This window comes from Hypomesus transpacificus, unplaced genomic scaffold (genome assembly GCF_021917145.1).
Source record: "Hypomesus transpacificus isolate Combined female unplaced genomic scaffold, fHypTra1 scaffold_48, whole genome shotgun sequence".
In the NCBI taxonomy this organism is placed as follows: Eukaryota; Metazoa; Chordata; class Actinopteri; order Osmeriformes; family Osmeridae; genus Hypomesus; species Hypomesus transpacificus.
In genome coordinates this window covers 684,199-704,057 of record NW_025813996.1, presented here as the reverse complement: position 1 = coordinate 704,057, position 19,859 = coordinate 684,199, and the positions used below count along the sequence as shown (strand labels likewise).

General features: G+C 42.5%; 1 protein-coding gene across 4 annotated transcripts in view; it reads right to left on the bottom strand.

Annotated features, from left to right (window-relative positions):
• dyrk1aa (dual-specificity tyrosine-(Y)-phosphorylation regulated kinase 1A, a) overlaps nt 1-19,859 on the bottom strand; it is a 64,484-nt gene that overhangs the window by 4,047 nt on the left and 40,578 nt on the right. For 2 of the 4 annotated variants that reach the window (XM_047017126.1, XM_047017124.1), the window contains exons 2-10: nt 6,315-6,511; nt 5,555-5,674; nt 4,871-5,059; nt 4,371-4,518; nt 3,745-4,031; nt 3,178-3,324; nt 2,325-2,465; nt 1,762-2,065; nt 161-285 (exon numbers count right to left, since the gene is read on the bottom strand). In XM_047017126.1, the coding sequence (XP_046873082.1) occupies nt 161-285; nt 1,762-2,065; nt 2,325-2,465; nt 3,178-3,324; nt 3,745-4,031; nt 4,371-4,518; nt 4,871-5,059; nt 5,555-5,674; nt 6,315-6,434 (1,581 nt within the window). In that variant the 5' untranslated portion in view covers nt 6,435-6,511. The remainder of the gene's footprint in view (nt 1-160; nt 286-1,761; nt 2,066-2,324; nt 2,466-3,177; nt 3,325-3,744; nt 4,032-4,370; nt 4,519-4,870; nt 5,060-5,554; nt 5,675-6,314; nt 6,512-19,859) is intronic. The other 2 variants (XM_047017127.1, XM_047017128.1) reach the window with 2 other exon arrangements.

Below are 19,859 nucleotides of genomic sequence, written 5' to 3'. Positions count from 1 at the left end.
TTAGACCTGACAATAATTACTCCATTGTAAATTCCATTCTGCAGAACAAAAATGGAAAAAAGGAGATTATACTATTAATGCCATGAAATAATGACCAGCATCTTTTTATTTTTGTCAAAAAACTTAAACCCCAGTGAGAGGCTAAATCCCTTATTCTTACCTGTGGGCAGAGGTTGTCACAGTCCATGGCCTGTACGGCAGCGCTGAAGTGTCCTCCGCTGTGCCGGTGCTGATGCATGGGGTCTGAGCGTGCCCGCCCGCTGGTACTGGTGCCAGAGGAGCCCCCTGTGGACAGAACCACAAAACATACATGGTTCACTTTCACGGGAAACAAGCACCAGGCGTCCAAGGATTATCGTCATGAATTTGATAAAAATCTGTTTGACAGGATAATGAATATGGAGTCAACCTGATGAGGCAAAAGTATTGTGCATTTTATTATTAAAGGTCACATGACATGAAAACTCCACTTTAGGAGGTTATTTAACATTAATATGAGTTCCCGTAGCCTGCCTTTGGTCCCCCAGTGGCTAGAATTTTCAATAGGTGTTTACCAAGCCCTGGGTGTTATTCTCTGCCTTTGAGAAAATGAAGGCTCAATTGCTCAGTTTGAAAATCTCCTCTTTGTGACGTCGTAAGTAGCAAGGTTACCTCCCCTCTCTCTGCTTTGCCCGCCCAGATCATTTGGCCCGCCCATGAGAAACTGAGCTAACAACGTGCAAGGGCGAGTGCGATATCGATTTTTCCTGGAGAGACAACATGGCGAGCAAACGAACGAAGCATAACAGTGCCTCAGTGCTTGGATGAACAAATGCAAACAAAAGTATTTTTTCAGTTCCTTCATCCAAGCCTCTGCACAACCAGTATCTAAATTGTATTTTCGCTGGAAATGCGCCGACACAACCTCTCAAAGTTTTGCATGTCTGCGCCAAACATTTAAGCCACAACTGTTTCCTTCACTTGACCCAATACAAAGTTGGTCTTGCTGACCGTCTGAAATTAAATTCTGGATCAGTACTCCTTGGTCCAGCTACAAACCTCAGACAAGTAAGTCAACTAACGCTATATCATTTTGTTGCTTACTATATGGTTACCTAGCTTGCTACCCTTAGAATCTGGCTGTAACATTAGCTCTGCAGCTAACAGCTGAGGTACTGTCGCTAATGTAAAGGTAGATAGCATCAAGTATGTGTGTGAATACATATCCTGTAACGCAGTGTTGTATGCTTCGTTGTTATGTGGATAACGTTCTGCTGTTGGTGTTAGGGCGCGCGCGATATCCGCCTTTCCCCACATTGAAATGACAGTGTGCAGCTCTACAAACCAGGGTTATCAGATGAGAATGGGCAAATTTGAGGCATCTTACAGCAACAGGTCTACGAGCCATTTCGATACATCCACTGTAAACATTAGCGCATGGTGCCGCCTCTCTCCTCCTCATTAGCATTTAAAGCTACAAAGACAGAACCAGCGCGTTCTGAGAAAAGCTCATTGTGGAACTACTCGTAGTGGCTATAATTCTGCACCAAGGCTGAATTTCAGGAAAGAGACTTCAGATACAGTAGTTGGGGACCACTAAGGCCTATATAAAAGCATCCAAAAACAGCATTTCATGTAACCTTTAATATATAAACGCCTGTGAACCAATTCTGTCTGTATGTAAAAACTAGAGACGGCACATTCTCCATCAACCATCGTTTGTCACGCGTGTCCCCGACAGCAGACGGGGGCTGCTGTGCGGGGCTGGGCTGGCTGCGGTACCTGAGCTGGAGGAGGTGCTGGAGGTGGTGCCTGATGACTGGGACTGCTCCAGGGCCGGGCTGGTGGACACACTGCTGCTCGTGTTGGTGCCCTCGTCGGCGGTCTTCTTGAAGAAGCTGTGCTGCAGGGCGTAGTAGGGCTGGATGCGCCCCTTGGCGTCGTAGTCCAGCATGCGCAGGATCAGGTCCTTGAACTTCAGGTAGTCGGCAACGGCGTGGCCCGACTCGCCCGCCCGCCGCCCCCCCGGCCCACCCGCCTCCACGCCCAGGATGCTGTGCAGCTTACGCGTCCCCGCCGGCTTATACTGGGAGGACAAAAAGAGAGGAACAATGTTGTACATCACCAAACAACAACAGTCTGTAGCTGGAACAGAAACCACATCAACAACCACAAAGGACAATTATCTGTAGGTAAAACAGAAAGTTAACGACCTGAAGATAAGTGTTATGGTTATAGCTAGAGGATAAGTGAGGTTATGGCTAGATGATAAGTAAGGTTATGTCTAGAGGATAAGTGAGGTTTATGGCTAGATGGGTGTGCACCAGTAGCTGAAGGCTTCTTACCCGTTTGCCATCTTTGGTCTTCTTTGCACTCCACGTACTGTCAGACATTTTCTCAAAGAACTTCCTGGCCTTGGGCGCCTGGTCCAGTATGTGATTGGGAGGCACACCCAGCACCTCAACTATTTTGTTCATCTGATCCACCTACAACATCAAGAAGTTGAGACTGTAGTGAAGCCCAACTTTAAAAGACTGAACGCATACAATAGAGTCCGATAATCTGACACTAAACTGTGTTTGTTTTGAATGTAGAAAATATTTAATTACAAATGATACTATCAGCTTAACAAACTGAGTGACAAGTTGAATCTTTGAAAAACTTTACATGGATTTCAAAATATCTTTGTATTATGTTGCTTTAATAACAGCATGCAAGTTCGAGTTAAACCTGATGACCCATGTTTTCCCAGGATGATGGGACAATGTTCCAGAGATTCTTGTGATGCTTGGCTGTCTAAGTCTTAAATTTTTTCATTAAATGTTCAATATGGTCTCAGGCTTTTGGACCCTACTATATACCACAAAACCTTCCTAAATAGATGAACCCTACCCTTTGCAAAACAAATACAATCCTTCAACACTGTACAACCCTCCATCAATTGCTAAACAGAAAATACAAAAAACAAAAAAAAGTCCCCTCTCTTGATTGAAGGTAAATTAGCTTCCTCTACTGGTCAAAGAAAAAAAAAAATTCTCCATCTTCATCTAGGCCTAAGATAAAGAAGTGTTTTCATACATGTCCCATGAAATGTGCCTTCTGCTAAACCCCCCGTGTGTGGGTCTTGGCCAGGGCAGCACCAGGCATACAGAGAGCTCCTGCAGGAGGTCGGATGGGGGGGGGGGGGGGGGGGCCTACCTCGTTGGCCCCGCTGAACAGGGGCTCCCCGGTATGCATCTCCACCAGGATACAGCCCAGAGACCACATGTCTATGGCCAGGTCATAAGGCATTCCCAGCAGCACCTCAGGGGAGCGGTAGAAACGACTCTGGATGTACTGGTATATCTGAGGGGGGGAGAAACACTTTGGATATTACGATTCCAATACTTTGATTGAGTTTCTATGTATAGCGTGTTTAATTGTACATTGTAAATGACAAATCTACACAATATTTGTGGGAACACAGGACAAGAACCTTAACTACATCAAGCCTTTCCCAGCTCACTGACATCTGAACTGTATCGTTCGTAGCCCCATCCCACACACACACAGCCCCATCACACACACACACAGCCCCATCACACACACAGCCCCATCACACACACACACAGCCCCATCACACACACACACACACACACACAGCCCCATCACACACACACACACACACACTCTCTCAGCCCCATCCCACACACACACACACACACACACACACACACACACACACACACACACACACACACACACAGCCCCATCCCACACACACACCCTCTGGCCCAGCTGGCAGGAGCTGCCAAAGTCCACGATCTTGATGGCGCTCCTCTTGGGGTTGCAGAGCAGGATGTTCTCGGGCTTCAGGTCACAGTGGATGATGCTGAGCTCGGGCGTGGCCAGGAACAGCAGCGCCGTGCACATCTGCTGGGCAAACTTGCGGGTGAGGTTGAGCGAAACGCCGCGGAAATTGGTGTTCCGCAGTAGGTCGTACAGGTTGTAGGAGAGCATCTCAAACACCAAGCAGAGGTGGTTCCGGAACATAAAGTGGCGCTTCAGGTGAACTGGGGAGAGGAGGGGGGGGGGAAGGAGCAGATGGGAGAGAAGGAGAAGAATGCCATGTAAGCTCAAAGACCAATGGCCACACCAGATGATAGGACAAATATGATCACATAACCTTAAATACTAGTCTTATAAATAATCTTAAAAACCCGCTCAACAGAATTCCTGCCCGACTAGCATTCTACTGAACTGAAGATGTGGTTTCTGTGCATCATGTTGTATTGAACCTGCCAGTGTCTACAGTAGCACCCTGACCAGTGGAGAGATTGATAAGAGGGAGGTAAAGAGAGAGGGGGCGGAGAAAGAGAGAGCGAGCGAGCGAGAAAGAGAGAGAGACTTACCTATGTAGTACTTCATCTCTGTGTCATGTTTGTTCATGAGCTCGAGGAGCCGAACTTCAATCTGGGCTTGATTTAGAAAAGCCTTCTTGTTCTTGATGATCTTAATTGCCACCCACTCCTGCTCAACACGGTCGTACGCTTTTACAACCTGGGAAGAACCCAACACAAATCACCGTAAACACACAATCAGACGGGTGTAGTGCGAGTCTAACCATGAGGGGGGCCGGGAGGGGGGGCTCTGATTGATCATGCCTATACACACAGATGCACTTATATACACACAGGGATATGGAGACGTCCAAGTTCTGCCGATTCAGCAGACGTCTGCTTCAAGAGAACAACAGGCAACATTATAACAGTGTTTCTGGAAGGGCCTGGTGGAGGACCACTAGCGTATCTCCGGGGAGGTGACTCAACAACAAACTCTGTGTATGGACACTGCTCTGTGATGAGATGATGTGAGGACAGGTACACGTGTAGATCTACACACGTTACCTCACCTGGCCAAAGGAGCCTTTTCCTATGAGGGAGTCGATCTCGTAGCGGTCCATCCATTTCTCGCCGTTCTTGACGATGTAGTCGTAGTTGTCATCGTCGTGGCCGTCATTGTAGACCTTCCTTTCCTTCTTGTGGCTGGAGTCCTCTCCCTGGCCCTGCTGGTGACGACGCTTCTTTTTTGCATAGTAAACCTGGGAACGACAGCGCTGTCAGTCCTGTGACTGGGCCACACCTGGGGCTCTAGTACTGACTGACGCTTGTCCACTAACTCTAAAGGCCATTGCACACTGAGTCCGAAATTCGTGTCCGAAATGTTGGCAGGTAAAAAAAAATATACAACGTCACGTTATGTCAATTGCGCTTACACACTGCCTCCGAAACCTTTGGATCGGGTTCGATTTTCTGCGTTTTTCGCATCCATAGCCAGGATTTTGATTTTTTGGCAATTCAGAGCCACTCAATGTTGAGGCTGACGATTGCGAAAAAACATGTGAAAATTTCGCAATTTTCAAGTGGAAAATGGTTGTTTTAAAGTTATGTATGACGTAATAGTGACGTGGTTGTGAAATGTGATGTGAGTTGTGTGTGTGTCACGGGCACAGAAACGACAATCTGTGAACGCTGGCCGTGCGTGACTGAGCACAGGGGTGAAGGCGTGGCTGTGGGACGGCTGGCGGTATAGCTACCTCGTTGATGTGTTTGTAGGTTTTAATGAGGTCAATAGAGAGTTTCCTCAGAGGAGCAGAGGACGGGTCGCGAAAGCACTGGGGCATGCGCCTCTGTAACATGACAACATCAGGGGTCACCTTCGAACACAGGACACATACATACAGGAGAGAAGAGGGGAAGGGGTTAAAAAAAATCACCACCGTAAAAAGTTATTGACAAGACAAACTCATCACAGCAGTCAGATCAGAAGTATTCATTGAAAAAGCGGCTAAGTGTTTCATTGCTGTGGGCAATGAAACATGCTGCACTGAGCTACTCTGTGGTCAGGAGGTGGCATTCTAAGCGTGGTCCATGACAAAGGTCTACCATCAGACACACATATGATGGGAGCTGCTGAGCGTGTTCAGCAGCAGCCAGTAGATTATTTTTGGGTTATGGACTTGATGGTCAGCGGTAATAAAAATCGAGTGGAAAATCACCCTGTTTATTATTAGTCCCCATGCCTCACACACATCGGCTGTGATGTTCCCTGAGCCCCCACACCCCCACCCTCCTCTGACACATGGCTGGGGGGGGCGTGCTGAGAAGCCGCTTTTTTCCAGGAAGTGCGAGAGGGAAGGTTGCTTACATACTGCGTGTTGTGTGTACCTCTCCAAGGAACAAGACTGGCATCTCAACACCAACACCTTTAACTCTGTATAGGATAGCGGTGAACTTGTTTTGGGTGTGGTTCGTGGGTGGGTGCACCTGTCAGCTCCTGGAGCTGGAGAGCCTCACCTGGCTGCCGATAGACTGCTGTGCTAGCTCGCTGTGAGGCAGCGCCGGCCCGGCCGGCTCGGTGGGCTGCTGGTGCCGCTCACTGTACTGCTGGTGAGAATGGGGCATGGGAGCAGCCATGGGAGGCCCGGCGGCGTGGAAGGAAAACGAGGGGGCAGGCCGGACAGACGAAGGTTTGCATGCTTAAGTCTCTCCTCCTGGAACAGAGCAGAGGGACGAGTGACAGACGTGTTAAATTGTGAAACACGAATACTGAACCTTGTACCAACAAGGCCCAACACGCTAGTTTAGACAAATACCGGTTAAAACTATTTTATTCTGCTATGTCTATAATTGTTATTATTTTGACATGAAGGGATAGACGGCATCCTGGATTATACCTGGGTCAATTACATTGATCAACTAAAGAGGGTACAATTTCTGGGGAAATTATGGGGTGTGCTTGCGTTGGTTGCAGGTGGCAACGTTTTTTTTTACTTAAATTCATTCAGTGACTTTTGGGTAATTTAAAAAAGTATGCATTATTTTGTTTTATGAAGATTACATTGATAAGTTTAAAAAGTTTACATTTGTTGCAGATCATTTACACTTCAAAAATAATAAGAGTGTATAATGAAACAGTGATATACACACATATATATATATGCCTCTATAACAGCCTCCTTAAATCCTTGTAATTGATCCTGGTTCCTGGGTCAACTGTAGCCCTGCAGGTTTTTAGATGTTTATCTGCTCCAAATGACTGGTTTGTGAAAACAAAAAATAAACTAAAGATAGATAGCCTACGACTATATGGAAACGGATTATGAGGTTGAACGGATTAAATGAGGGAAAACTAGAAACAAATTTCCCCTCATCTGTCCATATGAAAGATGCCTATGGCAACTAACTAGTGCTAACTAGATTTAGAGTGCAGCCTCGGCATGTTAGTAGTTTTCACAAACAGATTGGCAAAGTTTAGGCTGTGGCATTGAAGACAGCGATGCACCACACAAGCTGGAGTTTAAATGCATTATTTAATGTGACATTACTTACTGTACGCAAGTCTTGAATTGCTTAAATGTATGATGCTGCTAGTATACCACGGCACGATAACCTACTTGCTGAACAAGTCTTACTAGCACGTCGTATCTATGCATTGTTGCTCACGTGTGCTGACGTTGTGACGTTAGGTTAGCACCGAGTTCCCTTGTGCAACACACAATGCACTTTTTGCCACAAAAACTTTGCAAGCTCCTAAACCATAGCCTGGCTGCCCGCCCAATCTAGCCCCGCCCACAAACAAATTTGGTTGGGAAGTTGGGTCTGGGATCGCTAGTTTTGGGAAAAGTATGTCAGAACAGGAGCTGTTCGGACCAATCAAATTGTCAGGGCGGGCTTTATACAATGATGGACAGATGATCAACAGTAACGTAATCAACCACGTCACCAAAGAGCGCTTGGGTTGAATTCGTTTTCAACAAACAACATATTACGTTGCTCTGATTGGTTGTAGGTCTATCCAATTGAGCGAAGAGGCATTTTTTTCCCGGGTTCAGTTGAAACACGCCCCATACTCACAGCCCAACGGAGCGGTTTCAGATAGGGATGCACCGATCCGACTTTTTCAGTCCCGATACCGACACCGATACCGATGCATGGACATAGTGTATCTGTTGATACCCGATACTGATCCGATACAGTTGTTGAATTAAAAATAAACTGTATACCTCCCTCCTTATACCTTCCTTCCACCATGTGGAAAAGACTAAAGGCACCAGACTTTCCTAACTAAGACAAAATAACAGGTGTGATTTACTACATTCTTATTTATTTGTTATCTAAAAAACTATTGTGCATTCAAAATGCGAAAATAGAATGTAATCAAACGTAGGGCCTATTAAAATAAATAAAATGTAGCAGTAGAAACAAAATAGTGTATTGGTCAAACATACAATAGTAATCAAACAGCAACCAAACATTGTAAACATGTAAAAATATTTGAATTTGTATTTATTTGTTGTCGCTAGTGTAAACCATGGAAGTTTTTAGCTTGAAGCATTGCCCTGTGCGGTGAACAGCTCGTGTCCAACCAGTGGACAATAAGCTTAAAAGCAACATGGAGCGAGCCAAAGAGTTGGCTGTGTGGAGATATTTCACTCTTGCAACGCCAACTAGTTTGTCGGCTGTTTGCAATGTCTGCAAAGTAAATGTTTTGAGGGGTGGTGGTAGTACTGCAAAGTACAATAGTACCAATTTAATCAAGCACATCCAAAAGCACAATGCTAGGAGCACGCCGAATTCCTGCAGCTCAACGACTCTACTATACTGTAGAATCTACAGTGTAGAACGAGTAGCGTCGCATATATGTGATCGTTCGAATGCGGGTCTCACAGCGTAACGTTGCATATGGGCAATTCCAGCTTTATGGATGTTACATTTGTACTCAAAATGACAAGAAAAATTTCTCAGTAAAACAAAACTTCAAACAATATTTAAATTAGTCATGCATATTCTGAAAGTACTCAATGGGTAGAATAGAGGAGGAAAACAATTTTTTGCAAAAAATATTTTTCAGACAAAATTATTACAAAAACACCTGCGTTATGGATGTGACAAGAAATGACATGTCATTTTCTGGAGACAATCCTTTTTTCTGTAACTCTTAGAACCATTAAGTCTAATGTAGAAAGTTTGATATTGACATGATCATGGAGTCTTAGATGAACATAAAAATTGCAATTTTTAAAATATGTAGTCTTTTATGCAGAATTTTATGAGGAAAAACCTGGATGTGACATTCTGTTATGGATGTGACATGTCTGAAATACACACAGAATCTGTTGGGAAATCAAGAATCAAACTTTCACAGCGCTTTTCTCAACATCTAAAATAATTTTTGAATTAGTTTTAACATTAAGAAAACCATCTGAAATGTCACTGGAGATTTTCAAGATGGCCACCAAAATAGCATTGATAATGACATTGGCCGGGTTTCCCAGATTCGTTAAGAAGCTCTTAACCCTAAGAGCGTCTTAAGAACGTTCTAAGGGCGCTCTAGAACGCTCTTAGAAAGTTCTTAAGAAGATCTTAGCGTTAAGAGCTTCTTAACGAATCTGGGAAAAATCTGAAACGTAATTATCAAAAAGTGAAACATAAGTGACTTTGTGGGCGGGACTCCGGCGCGGTTGCTATTATACAGGCGGGATAAATGACTCTGCGCCTGGCGCAAATCTAAAATGGGTTGGTCTGAAGTAACCACATTACTCATAGGTGTGGTTTGGGCGTAACGTGCAATAAACCAATCAGAGCAACATCTCACATTCCCTTTAAGAGCAGGCGCGCTTGTTTTCTTGCGGATTGCTATTATAACGGAATTTGCCACAATTGTTACAAATCAAGTTCACATACAGAGACTCATGAAACTCTTTTCAATCATTGACATGGAAGAAATGTAACGTAGCTTGCAGGAAAAGGAGCCTGGCCTCGCCAGTAGTGCGCACGGGCCAAGTATGCACCCTTAAAATAGCATCTGAATAACGCGCCATTGACTTTAGACTACGTTTATCCTGGTCTGTGGCGGAATTGTTTTTCGCAAACTGCAAAATAACACCAATGAACATTTGCGCCGGAACACGCCCCCTCTTTTCGCTGAACTGCCCTGGGAGCGCAAGTTCATTCCCTAATTTACAGACGTGCGTCTGTGAAGGGAAAAGTCTGCTTTCCGTTGAGCAAAATAGGAATTATACTTGCGTCAGTGTACAAAGTCAATTGCGCTGGGTACAAGATAAGGACCCCTTATCTTTTTGGTGGCCAAGCCGCGAAGCGGCGAAGCCACCTTAAGTGTTTCTACGTATTCTTATTATTATTATTACACATCTTCTTCTGCCATGGGAGTCTATGGCAGCCCCTAGAACCAATTGGTCAGAAGTTGTGAATTTTGGCACACTATTTGGGACCAGTCCCCTCATCAATTTCACCAAGTTTCATGTCTCCCATTCTAACCATCTAGCGCCACCAATGGGTCAAAGTTGAAGGTGTGTTTACACATGTTACTTTTGAACCATATGCCCCATTGTCCAAAATGAGGTATCGTTGGATTCCCTGGATCAAGACGAGTTCAACGCACTCTATGACATCATACCCAGTTCTATAGATTCTCCGCCATTTTGAATGTAAAGGAAAAGCGTTTTTTCGCTACTCCTCCTACAATTCTTGTCGAATCTTCTTCAAAATTGCCACAGATGATCTTCAGACCAAGCCTCACAAAAATTATCCCCTGGAGCTTTGATTTTCGCAACCGTTTGTTATATACAGCCACATCAAATTGATGTGGCTGAATTGATGTGGCCGCCATTTTGAATATAACGTTTTTTCGCTACCTCTCCTATAAGGTTTGTCCAATCTTCACCAAATTTGGCACAGATCATCTTCAGACCAAGCCACACAAAAGAAATCACATGTTTTTTAGACTTTCTACACTCGACTGGAACAGCCAATCAAAGTCATCAGCCAATCAAAATCGTCAACCAAGCCACCATAAAAGAAGTGAGGTCATATCTCAGCACCTCTTTACTGCATTGACAACAAATTTGGTATAGGGACGAGGGACCATGTTCTAAAGAAGTCCAAAATAGGTCATGCCATTTCACCTCTAGGTGGCGCTGCAATAGGCAAACATTTTCAGACCAAGCCTCACAAAAGACATCACATGGCGTTTTGATTTCTGCAACCGTTTGTTAGTTACAGCCAATCAAATTGAGCAACTGATCCGGAAAAAGGAAGTGAGGTAATATCTTAGCCAAGCTTTGATGCATTGACTCCAAACTTGGTGTATGGACTCAAGGCCCTCTTATTAAGAGGTTTGAGACAGGTAGTGTCATTTGACCTCTAGGGGGCATTACAATAGGTAGGATTGTGTTTTGACCAATAACTGTTGATTTGTTTGGCGTATTTAAGCAATTCCTATGTCTCGTGATATCTTAGGAGATCCCGCGTCTGATGCATGTTAACGCGTGATACCAGACGAATTGATGAGGCCGCCATTTTGAATGAATGAATAAAACTTTTTTCCTTACTCCTACACAATGTATCCAATATTCACCAGATTTGGCACAGATTATCTTCAGACCACAATCACCTTGCCATGTAAAAATATGACTGAATTACAGCTGTTTAAACTCGGGCCAAATCTGACCATGCGTGCCACAGGAGAAACGGCTTCCTTTTTGTATTCAGTAACTGTACACAGCAATTCCCAGTGCTGATAATGGCTCACTGGGATAGACTGGCTCCGTTGAAGTGCAAGGTCGTAGGTTCGAATCCAGGCAAAGTCTCAGGCATGTCATGATACTGGTTTATCTGTTTAGTGAAGCCAGGTATGTGACAGTAGCTGTCGAGCAGTATAATCATAATGGCCACGATAATGTTTCATTCTCAGGGGATTTATACTCATGAAGAATCCGATTTATTGTGCTTTGTAGATATAGTGAATCTACATCTAGCCAGTGCATCGGATTTCTTGCATCATAACTTCTGAACAGATTTGTCATAAATCACAAGATTGGTCTCTTCTGATTCTACGTGGCATACCAAGTCGAAATATATCACATTGTCCCGTGTCCACCATTTTGGGCGTCGGCCATTTGGAATTTTCATAAAAACATACTTTTTTGAACTCCTCGTTTGCCGTTGCTCCTATTTTCATGGACATGTAATCAAATCATTTTCAGACTACAATCACCTCGATTTGTCAAAATATGACTGAATTACAACTTTTTATACTTGGTTCAAATCTGACAACGCTTCCCACAGGAAAAACGGCTTACTTTTTTTTACATAATAACTGAACACAGTAATTCCTTGCACTGAGAATAGCTCACTGGGATAAGACGGGTTCCTCTGAAGTGTAAGGTCATAGGTTCGAATCCAGCCAAAGTCATCACGCATGTCATGATACTTGTTTATCTGTTTAGTGAAGCCAGGTATGCCACAGTAGCTGTCTAACAGTATAATCGTAATGATAATGTTTCAATCTCAGGGGATCTATACTCAAGAAGAGTCAGATTTATTGTGCTTTACAGATATGTGTCCTCTAACCTCTAGGGGGGCGATCCCATGTCTGACACATGTCAACTTGTGATACCAGCCAAATTGATGCCGCCATTTTCATTAATTAATAAAACGTTTTTGTCCTACTCAAAATGTATCAAATATTCACCAACTTTTACACAGATTATCTTCAGACCACAATCACATTGACATATCAAAATAGGACTGAATTACAGCTGTTTAAACTTGGGACAAATCTGACAACCGCTTGCCACAGGAAAAATTTTTTATATTTTTACGCAGTCACTGAAATCTGATTTCCAGCACTGAGAATAGCTCACTAGGATAAATTGGTGTCCTGGCAACGTCAGAGGTTCAAATCCAGCCAAAGCTGACAAGCTTGTCATGTCTCTGATTCTCTGTTTAGCGAGACTATAAGCCACTGCAAAGAAAGCCAGGTAAACCGCAGTCACTAGATGTCGAAAGTTTCTTCTGGGTCATCTGACCTGCTTGGCCACCACTTTGCTGCTTGCAGCTATATTTTTAGATGGAGTTGTTGTCAAATTAACATTATAAAAGTTCAGAATGGTCACCAATCATCTTTAGCTGTGAATACTCTCACACAGTCTTACAAATGATTTTGAGTAATGTATTTAAAAAAAGTAAAGGATTTTTTGAAAAAATGTCTTTTTTGGAAAAAACAGCATTTCGGATATGACGTTTGAACGTCATGGATGTGACGCGTCTGGACCAGTCTTCTGCAAATTACATAAAACGCCAACATGAATAGTGATTTTCAACATTAAACAATTAATTTATCACTGAAATTAAAAACATTGGGCTTCATTCACCAATATCTTTCAAAGTTATTTCTTAAATTTGTTCGTAAGAAAGTTCCTAAGAAAAATCTACGAGTGATTCATGAAGTGTTCTTAAACAGCAGAATTGTTCGCAAGTGTGTTTTTAGAATGATGAATCCCAATATTTCGTAAGTTGAAAGCTCGTGCCCCGTTGCTCCTATTTAGCATAGGTAAACGCCCCGTTAATTCCCTTAAAAGGGCATGATATGGCAGGGCCTTGTGCACACTCAGAGAAATGTCAAAACAACGTGGTAAAGACGGTGGAGGGCTCGACAAGACAGAAAAACGTAATAATAATTCTGAAGTGGAGGTACAGCTGCAAGAAGTTAGCGACAAACAACACATATTTAATAGCGTCAGCTGTGGATACAAAGCAGTAAATAAAACTGATGCATATGCAATTACTCATGCAGTTAACGCTGTATCTAGAGAAGTGCGCAGAACTGATGAGGTGAAAAAATAAATGGTTTAACTTTAATCAGAATTCTTGAGCAAAAAACATTTAAAAAAAACACCTAATCATTTGACTGTTACAAATATCCATGAGGACTGCTCTTGGTAGCCAAAGCGTTCCAAACAAGTAGCCTACTCGTCGCTCTCTGCAAATACATCGGTATGGTCAAGGAAGATTTGATCCCTCCTCAGGGAACGATTTGCAACATTTTGCAGCAGCAATAAATACGCTATTGTGTGGTGTAGTCCTAGTGTGCGGAATGAGCCTACTTTGGGTCTATAAATACAGTGATAAGTCACTTATTATTTGATGGCAAAGTTCCCTGTTAACATAATTGATTTGAATTGAAGGCAAAGCAAGGCTAGTTTACAGTTTTTTGAATGACCCATCTCAGAGTAGCTTTATAGAATGTACGGTTACTGTATTGAAAAAGAAGAAGACATAACATAATTGCTGCAGTAAAGGCTTCATTTGCAACAGGACAAGAAATATGCAATATAGCTTCCATTTACAGTATTACCCTAGCTCTGGCCCTTCTCTGAGCGCCACCACACATTCTAACTCCTCTCCCTTGTCCCACTCCTCTCCCTTGGCCTGGTACTTGTTTTCCTCTCCCTTGTCCTGGTACTTGTCTTCTCCCTTGTGCAGGCATTACTGTTTGTGTTGCTCTATATTGTTCTTTTTCCACACCAGATCAGCCCAAAGAGGTCCTCTTTACTGTCTATACCATATGGTCATGCAATTGAAAGAACCTCAACACCTGAGTGTTTCCTAGTTGGAAATCATATGTGATGTACAGTATTTGCATAACTTCAGCTATTTCTCAGTAGCAATGGAATAAAATACAGGGGATATATTTCTGTTTCAATTCACAATATAAACAGCTCTTCACTTTGACGTTAGCCAATCATTTAGGTTTTAAACATGATGTTATCTGTTTTGCTGACAGTGTGAAAGCATTGGTGAATTGGGCAGTAAAAATCTATTGTTTTGGTCTTGGTTGAGCTTGTGTGTAAAAGACGTTCAAGCATTTAAAATGTGTATACTCTATGCATTTTGTGTCAAAGCAACAAGAAATGTGTTAATTGTAAAGCCTTCACAGACGGATGTTGTGCTCACAGTTATAAGAGTTTAGGAAACTTGTTAAAGGTATTGAAAAAACTGTCATAGCGATTGTAAAACACTGTATTTATATAGGCCTAGCACACCATGGAAATTCCAAGTGCTTTACAAATGAGCAGAAGTATAAGTGTGTGTATTTATTGAAACAAACAAAATATTTTTGTAAAATTATGAAAATGATTAGTTGGAAAATTATAAAGGAGAGAAATATTCAATTTTAAATTATAACGGACGAGAAAGGTATAACTACTTATTTTGCGCAAACATGTCAGCTCTCAATTGTGCGTAAGAGTGCTCTTGGGTGTGCGTAAATTCTGTTCTTACCCAAGAACAAATCCCAAATAAGAAAACATTGGTGAATGCCAGAATCTTCGTGAAAACTGCGTAAGAGGGGTTTGAGAACAAATTTGTTTGTAAGAACATTTGGTGAATGAGGCCCATTGAGTTACAAATAAAATGTGTGAAATACCCAAAAAACACAGTCAATGACCCCTTTAAGACATCTTCGATCGAAGCTGTCAACTCTACCTCAGCTTGATCCGACGGGTAGCGCGAGCAAATTACAGAGCGCCGCCTTAAATGCCTAAACCAATCGAGTCCCTCGAGCACTTTCGAGTTGCTTCTCTAGTAGGAAGTAAATATTACAAACATGGAGCGGGGATCGAGGTTATGGCAAAGATAGTTACGGCAAGACAGGCTACTCGAAATTTCAGTATCACCCGAGAAGATGTCGATCGTTGAAGATATGTTTAGGCTATATAATGTTACCCATGATTCCGACTGTAATCATGACTGGAATGTCTTTCACTGAAACACGTTGGTGAAAGGGGTTATAACAGCCGAAAACATGATTGTCAGCTTTGCCGTTTCATTTAAGAACATTTCCATTGTGTTGTGAACAGTGTATTGTGAAGATTTACATTATGCAGCGTCCGTAACATCACGTCCATAACACATCATTAAAGTTTTTTAAAGTAACAAAGGGGCAAGATTTGTTAATTAAACTAACCATTGGTATAAATAAGCTTAGCACAGAAACTTTGGATATTGTAGCATCGGCACTGTTTGATAGGCATAAACTTACTCTACAAAACTTTACGGACGTGACTTGGCCATGGAACTCACTGACTCATAAACAAGAGGCTTAATGCATTTAAGGAGTTGTGCTTTTAACTCAAGCTGAGCATACACAATGCTCTATCATTCCCTTGTCAATCAGGAAAATGCTAAATGGTAACATTTTATTGAAAGATGAGTCCATTTACCCCGTTCTTGAAATGGTACAAAACGGCCATTTGACAAATGTTTTTTTGTCAAAGTTCACAGCTTGCATATTATGTAAAATAGTTTAATTGTTTATAAATTTAGATCAGAGTTAGCCTGACGTTGTCATACTCATAATTCTAGTCAGAATATGAGTCTGAGAACTCTCTGTTGGGCTGTGAGTATGGGGCGTATTTCAACCGAACTCGTAAAAAAAATGCCTCTTCGCTAAATTGGATAGACCTACAACCAATCAGAGCAACTTAGTATGTTGTTTGTTGAAAACGAATTCAACCCAAGCGCTCTTTGGTGACGTGGTTGATTACGTTACTGTTGATCATCTTTCCATCATCGTATAAAGCCCGCCCTGACAATTTCATTGGTCCGAACAGCTCCTGTTCGGACATAGTTTTTCCCCAAACGTGCCCCCCCAGACCCAACTTCCCGACCAATTTTTTTTGTGGGTGGGGCTAAATTGGGCTGGCAGCCAGGCTAGATCAGAGTGGTTACATGCAACAAAATATAGACCTAAGTGAACATTCTAACAACAGTTATATTTGTGTGGGCACAACTTATTTTTTTCTATGGTAAGGGTGACCTTTGCATGGAATTGTCCATATGAGATTTCGAACTGAATATTTTCCGACAGACAAAAACTATGCGACAAACGCTGTATGGCGTCAATATGTACTAATGAGAAGGCTAACAGGTAACACTAGCATGCTAGTAGCATTGCTTCAAGTATAATGTTTGCTGCGGGCACCGTCAGAAATATTTAAAACTCACGCATCTAAAGGTTGCATGGATCGGCCAGTGGATCGGCTATATTTTCCGATCCCCGATCCAGCTATTTTGTCAATATCAGGGCCGATATCCGATCTTAATATCGGATCGGTGCACCCCTAGTTTCAGACTCATATTCTGACTAGAATTATGAGTATGACAACGTCAGGCTACCTATACCATGCAACGGAACGTAAAAAAAAATACAAGCAACGCAATCGCTAACAAGACGAGTCAGGTAAGTAGGGAGGTAGGGAGTCAGGTAGGGAGTCAGTGGCTGAGCGTTTATGGAATCGGGCTAGTAATCTGAAGGTTGCCAGTTCGATTCCTGGCCATGCCAAATGACGTTGTGTCCTTCACCCTACTTGCCTCGGGGGGAATGTCCCTGTACTTACTGTAAGTCGCTCTGGATAAGAGCGTCTGCTAAATGTAAATGTAAGACAAACATTTTGACACCTGTGTAGTCCAAATATTGAGGGGTGGTGAGTCCACCCCTTTGGGGTGGGGAAATGATTAAATAATAATATATATGTGAGAGAACAATGGAACAATTACTTTAGGAACTGGAAAGTAATTAGTAATTAGCTTCAAAGTTGGCACAACAGGGACTGGTCTCTTGCACAAGGTCACAAAGCCATTGCACCCCAAGTATTTGCACAAGGTTTCTTCTGGGTCAGTGTGACAGCCCACATAGTTATACACGGATGCTGTGGCAACACACCTCTGGTTCTTCCCATTGACATAGGGAGAAATCTCGGTAAGAAGCCTTTATTTCCCCCTGATATTATCATTACTTAGTGGAAAGTAACCTATCATTACATCAATAAAACTATTTAAGAGAGGATGTTAATGTGAGAGTGCAGGTGCTTGAGATGGATCGCTGTTCAATACTGGAGCGAATCAATGGAAACATTACAAAGATTCATTGGTAAATGGGGCCATAAAAAGGAGCAGAGCCATGGAAGTGCAATCACGGCAATCAACAGACGGGTCATAAAATAACACACAGGCAAGCGCACACATACGCTCACACATGCAAAGTGTCCAATTTAGCCTTCAATGCTAACACCTCAGTCCATAAATATGACCACACAAACATTTCCCACTTGACCCACTAACTTAATGTAATGGCACAGGGCTAATTGACTCTCCCCATTCATAAGCTGCATGCAACACACTGGACTGAACAGACTGCCACAGACTGGAGATATTGCTGGTATAGCAGAGACCATACCAGGGAGATGTCATGTCGAATACTACTAGAATATTTCATCAGATCCTGCATGTTGGCCAGGAATGAAGAAAATAAAAGCCTGCTCTGTTCACCAGATTTAAGGTTAATAATTTATTGGTGAAACTACCCCAAAGCCACAGCAACATTCTTGTACTGGTAGAAGAGGAGAAAAAAATAATATTAAAAGTCAGTGTACTTCAATAAACATCTAGGTATGAAGATAAAAATTGCTTTAGAAACATAGGGTTAGGGCCACTGAAACAGCCTGAATACCAGAACAAGCAAACTAGCATACACAGCAAGACTTGTACAGGGAATAGAAAACTGGTTCCACAATGAAATTCCATATGCATAGTACTGTCAGCTTCACAAGAACATAGAAGGAGAAGTGAATGCAAAGTTGGACAGTAGACTTCCAGTAGTAAATTGGGAATTTTAAAGTGAATTAGTTATTAACATGAGAGAGGACACTGGTTGTCGATCAACTATTGTTGATTCCGGGAATAACGCTGTTTTGATTTTATTGTATCTCACCGCTGCCTTTGATACGGTGGATCATGACATCCTCATTGCGAGGTTGGAACACTGGGCTGGGGTTAAGGGGACTACACTACAGTGGTTCAGGTCCTATCTCACTGACAGGACCTTTTCAGTCACTATAGATAGCTTTTCTTCTTCCGTAGCTCCTGTTTCCTCTGGGGTTCTGCAAGGGTCAATTCTGGGGCCAATTCTTATTCTGTATATGCTTCCTCTAGGAGATATCATTAGGAAACACAACATCTCGTTTCATTTTTATGCCGATGACACACAACTTTATCTGCCTTTGAAACCCAATGATACTGTTCAACCTCTTTTAGACTGCATTTCGGATATAAAGAAATGGCTTTCAAGTAATTTTCTCCAACTAAATGAGGAAAAGACCGAAGTTATAATTTTTATAACTGAGAGCTAGTCTTGGTAGCATGGTTAGTAATTTTTTTCCTAGTGTCAGCTCTCATGTAAGGAACCTTGGGTTCATTATTGACTCGGACCTTGGGTTAGTCAAGCAGATTAACTCTGTGGTAAAAAACGGTTTCTATCAGTTACGACTGATTTCCAAGGTTAAATCTTCATTGTCTTTTAAAGACCTTGAAACTGTCATTCATGCTTCTATCACCTCCCGTTTAGATTATTGTAATTCCCTCTATGATGGTTTCCCCCAGTCCTCAATTGCCCGTCTTCAGATGGTGCAGAATGCTGCTGCCAGAATTTTATCGTCCACTAGAAAGTTTGACCACATTACCCCAGTCTTGGCCTCTTTGCACTGGCTTCCTGTCCAGTTTAGAATACGTTTTAATACGTGTTTTTAAAGCTCTTAATGGACAGGCCCCTTCATATATCTCGGACCTTTTAAAATTGCATGCACCCATTAGGTCACTGAGGTCTGCGGACAAGCTTCTTTTATATACTCCCCGATCACGCTGTGTACGTACGAGGATAGGGCCTTTGCAGTTGCTGGTCCTAAGCTGTGGAATCAGCTTCCCCTATCTATTAGGCAGGCTCCTTCATTGTCTTTTTTTAAATCCAGGCTTAAGACCCACCTTTATGTTCTGGCGTTTCCCACCACTTGACTTGTGCTGTTGCTTGTTTTCTGTTGTTGACTGTTTTGTATTTTGTTTTACTGTGTTTTTTTATAGTGTTTTAAAAATGTATTTTGATTCTGTTTTTGTGCTTTGTTCGGCACCTCGGTCAGCCTTGCTGTGTTTTGAGTGTGCTTTATAAATACAATTTACTTACTTACTTACTGGTTGAAGTAAAAA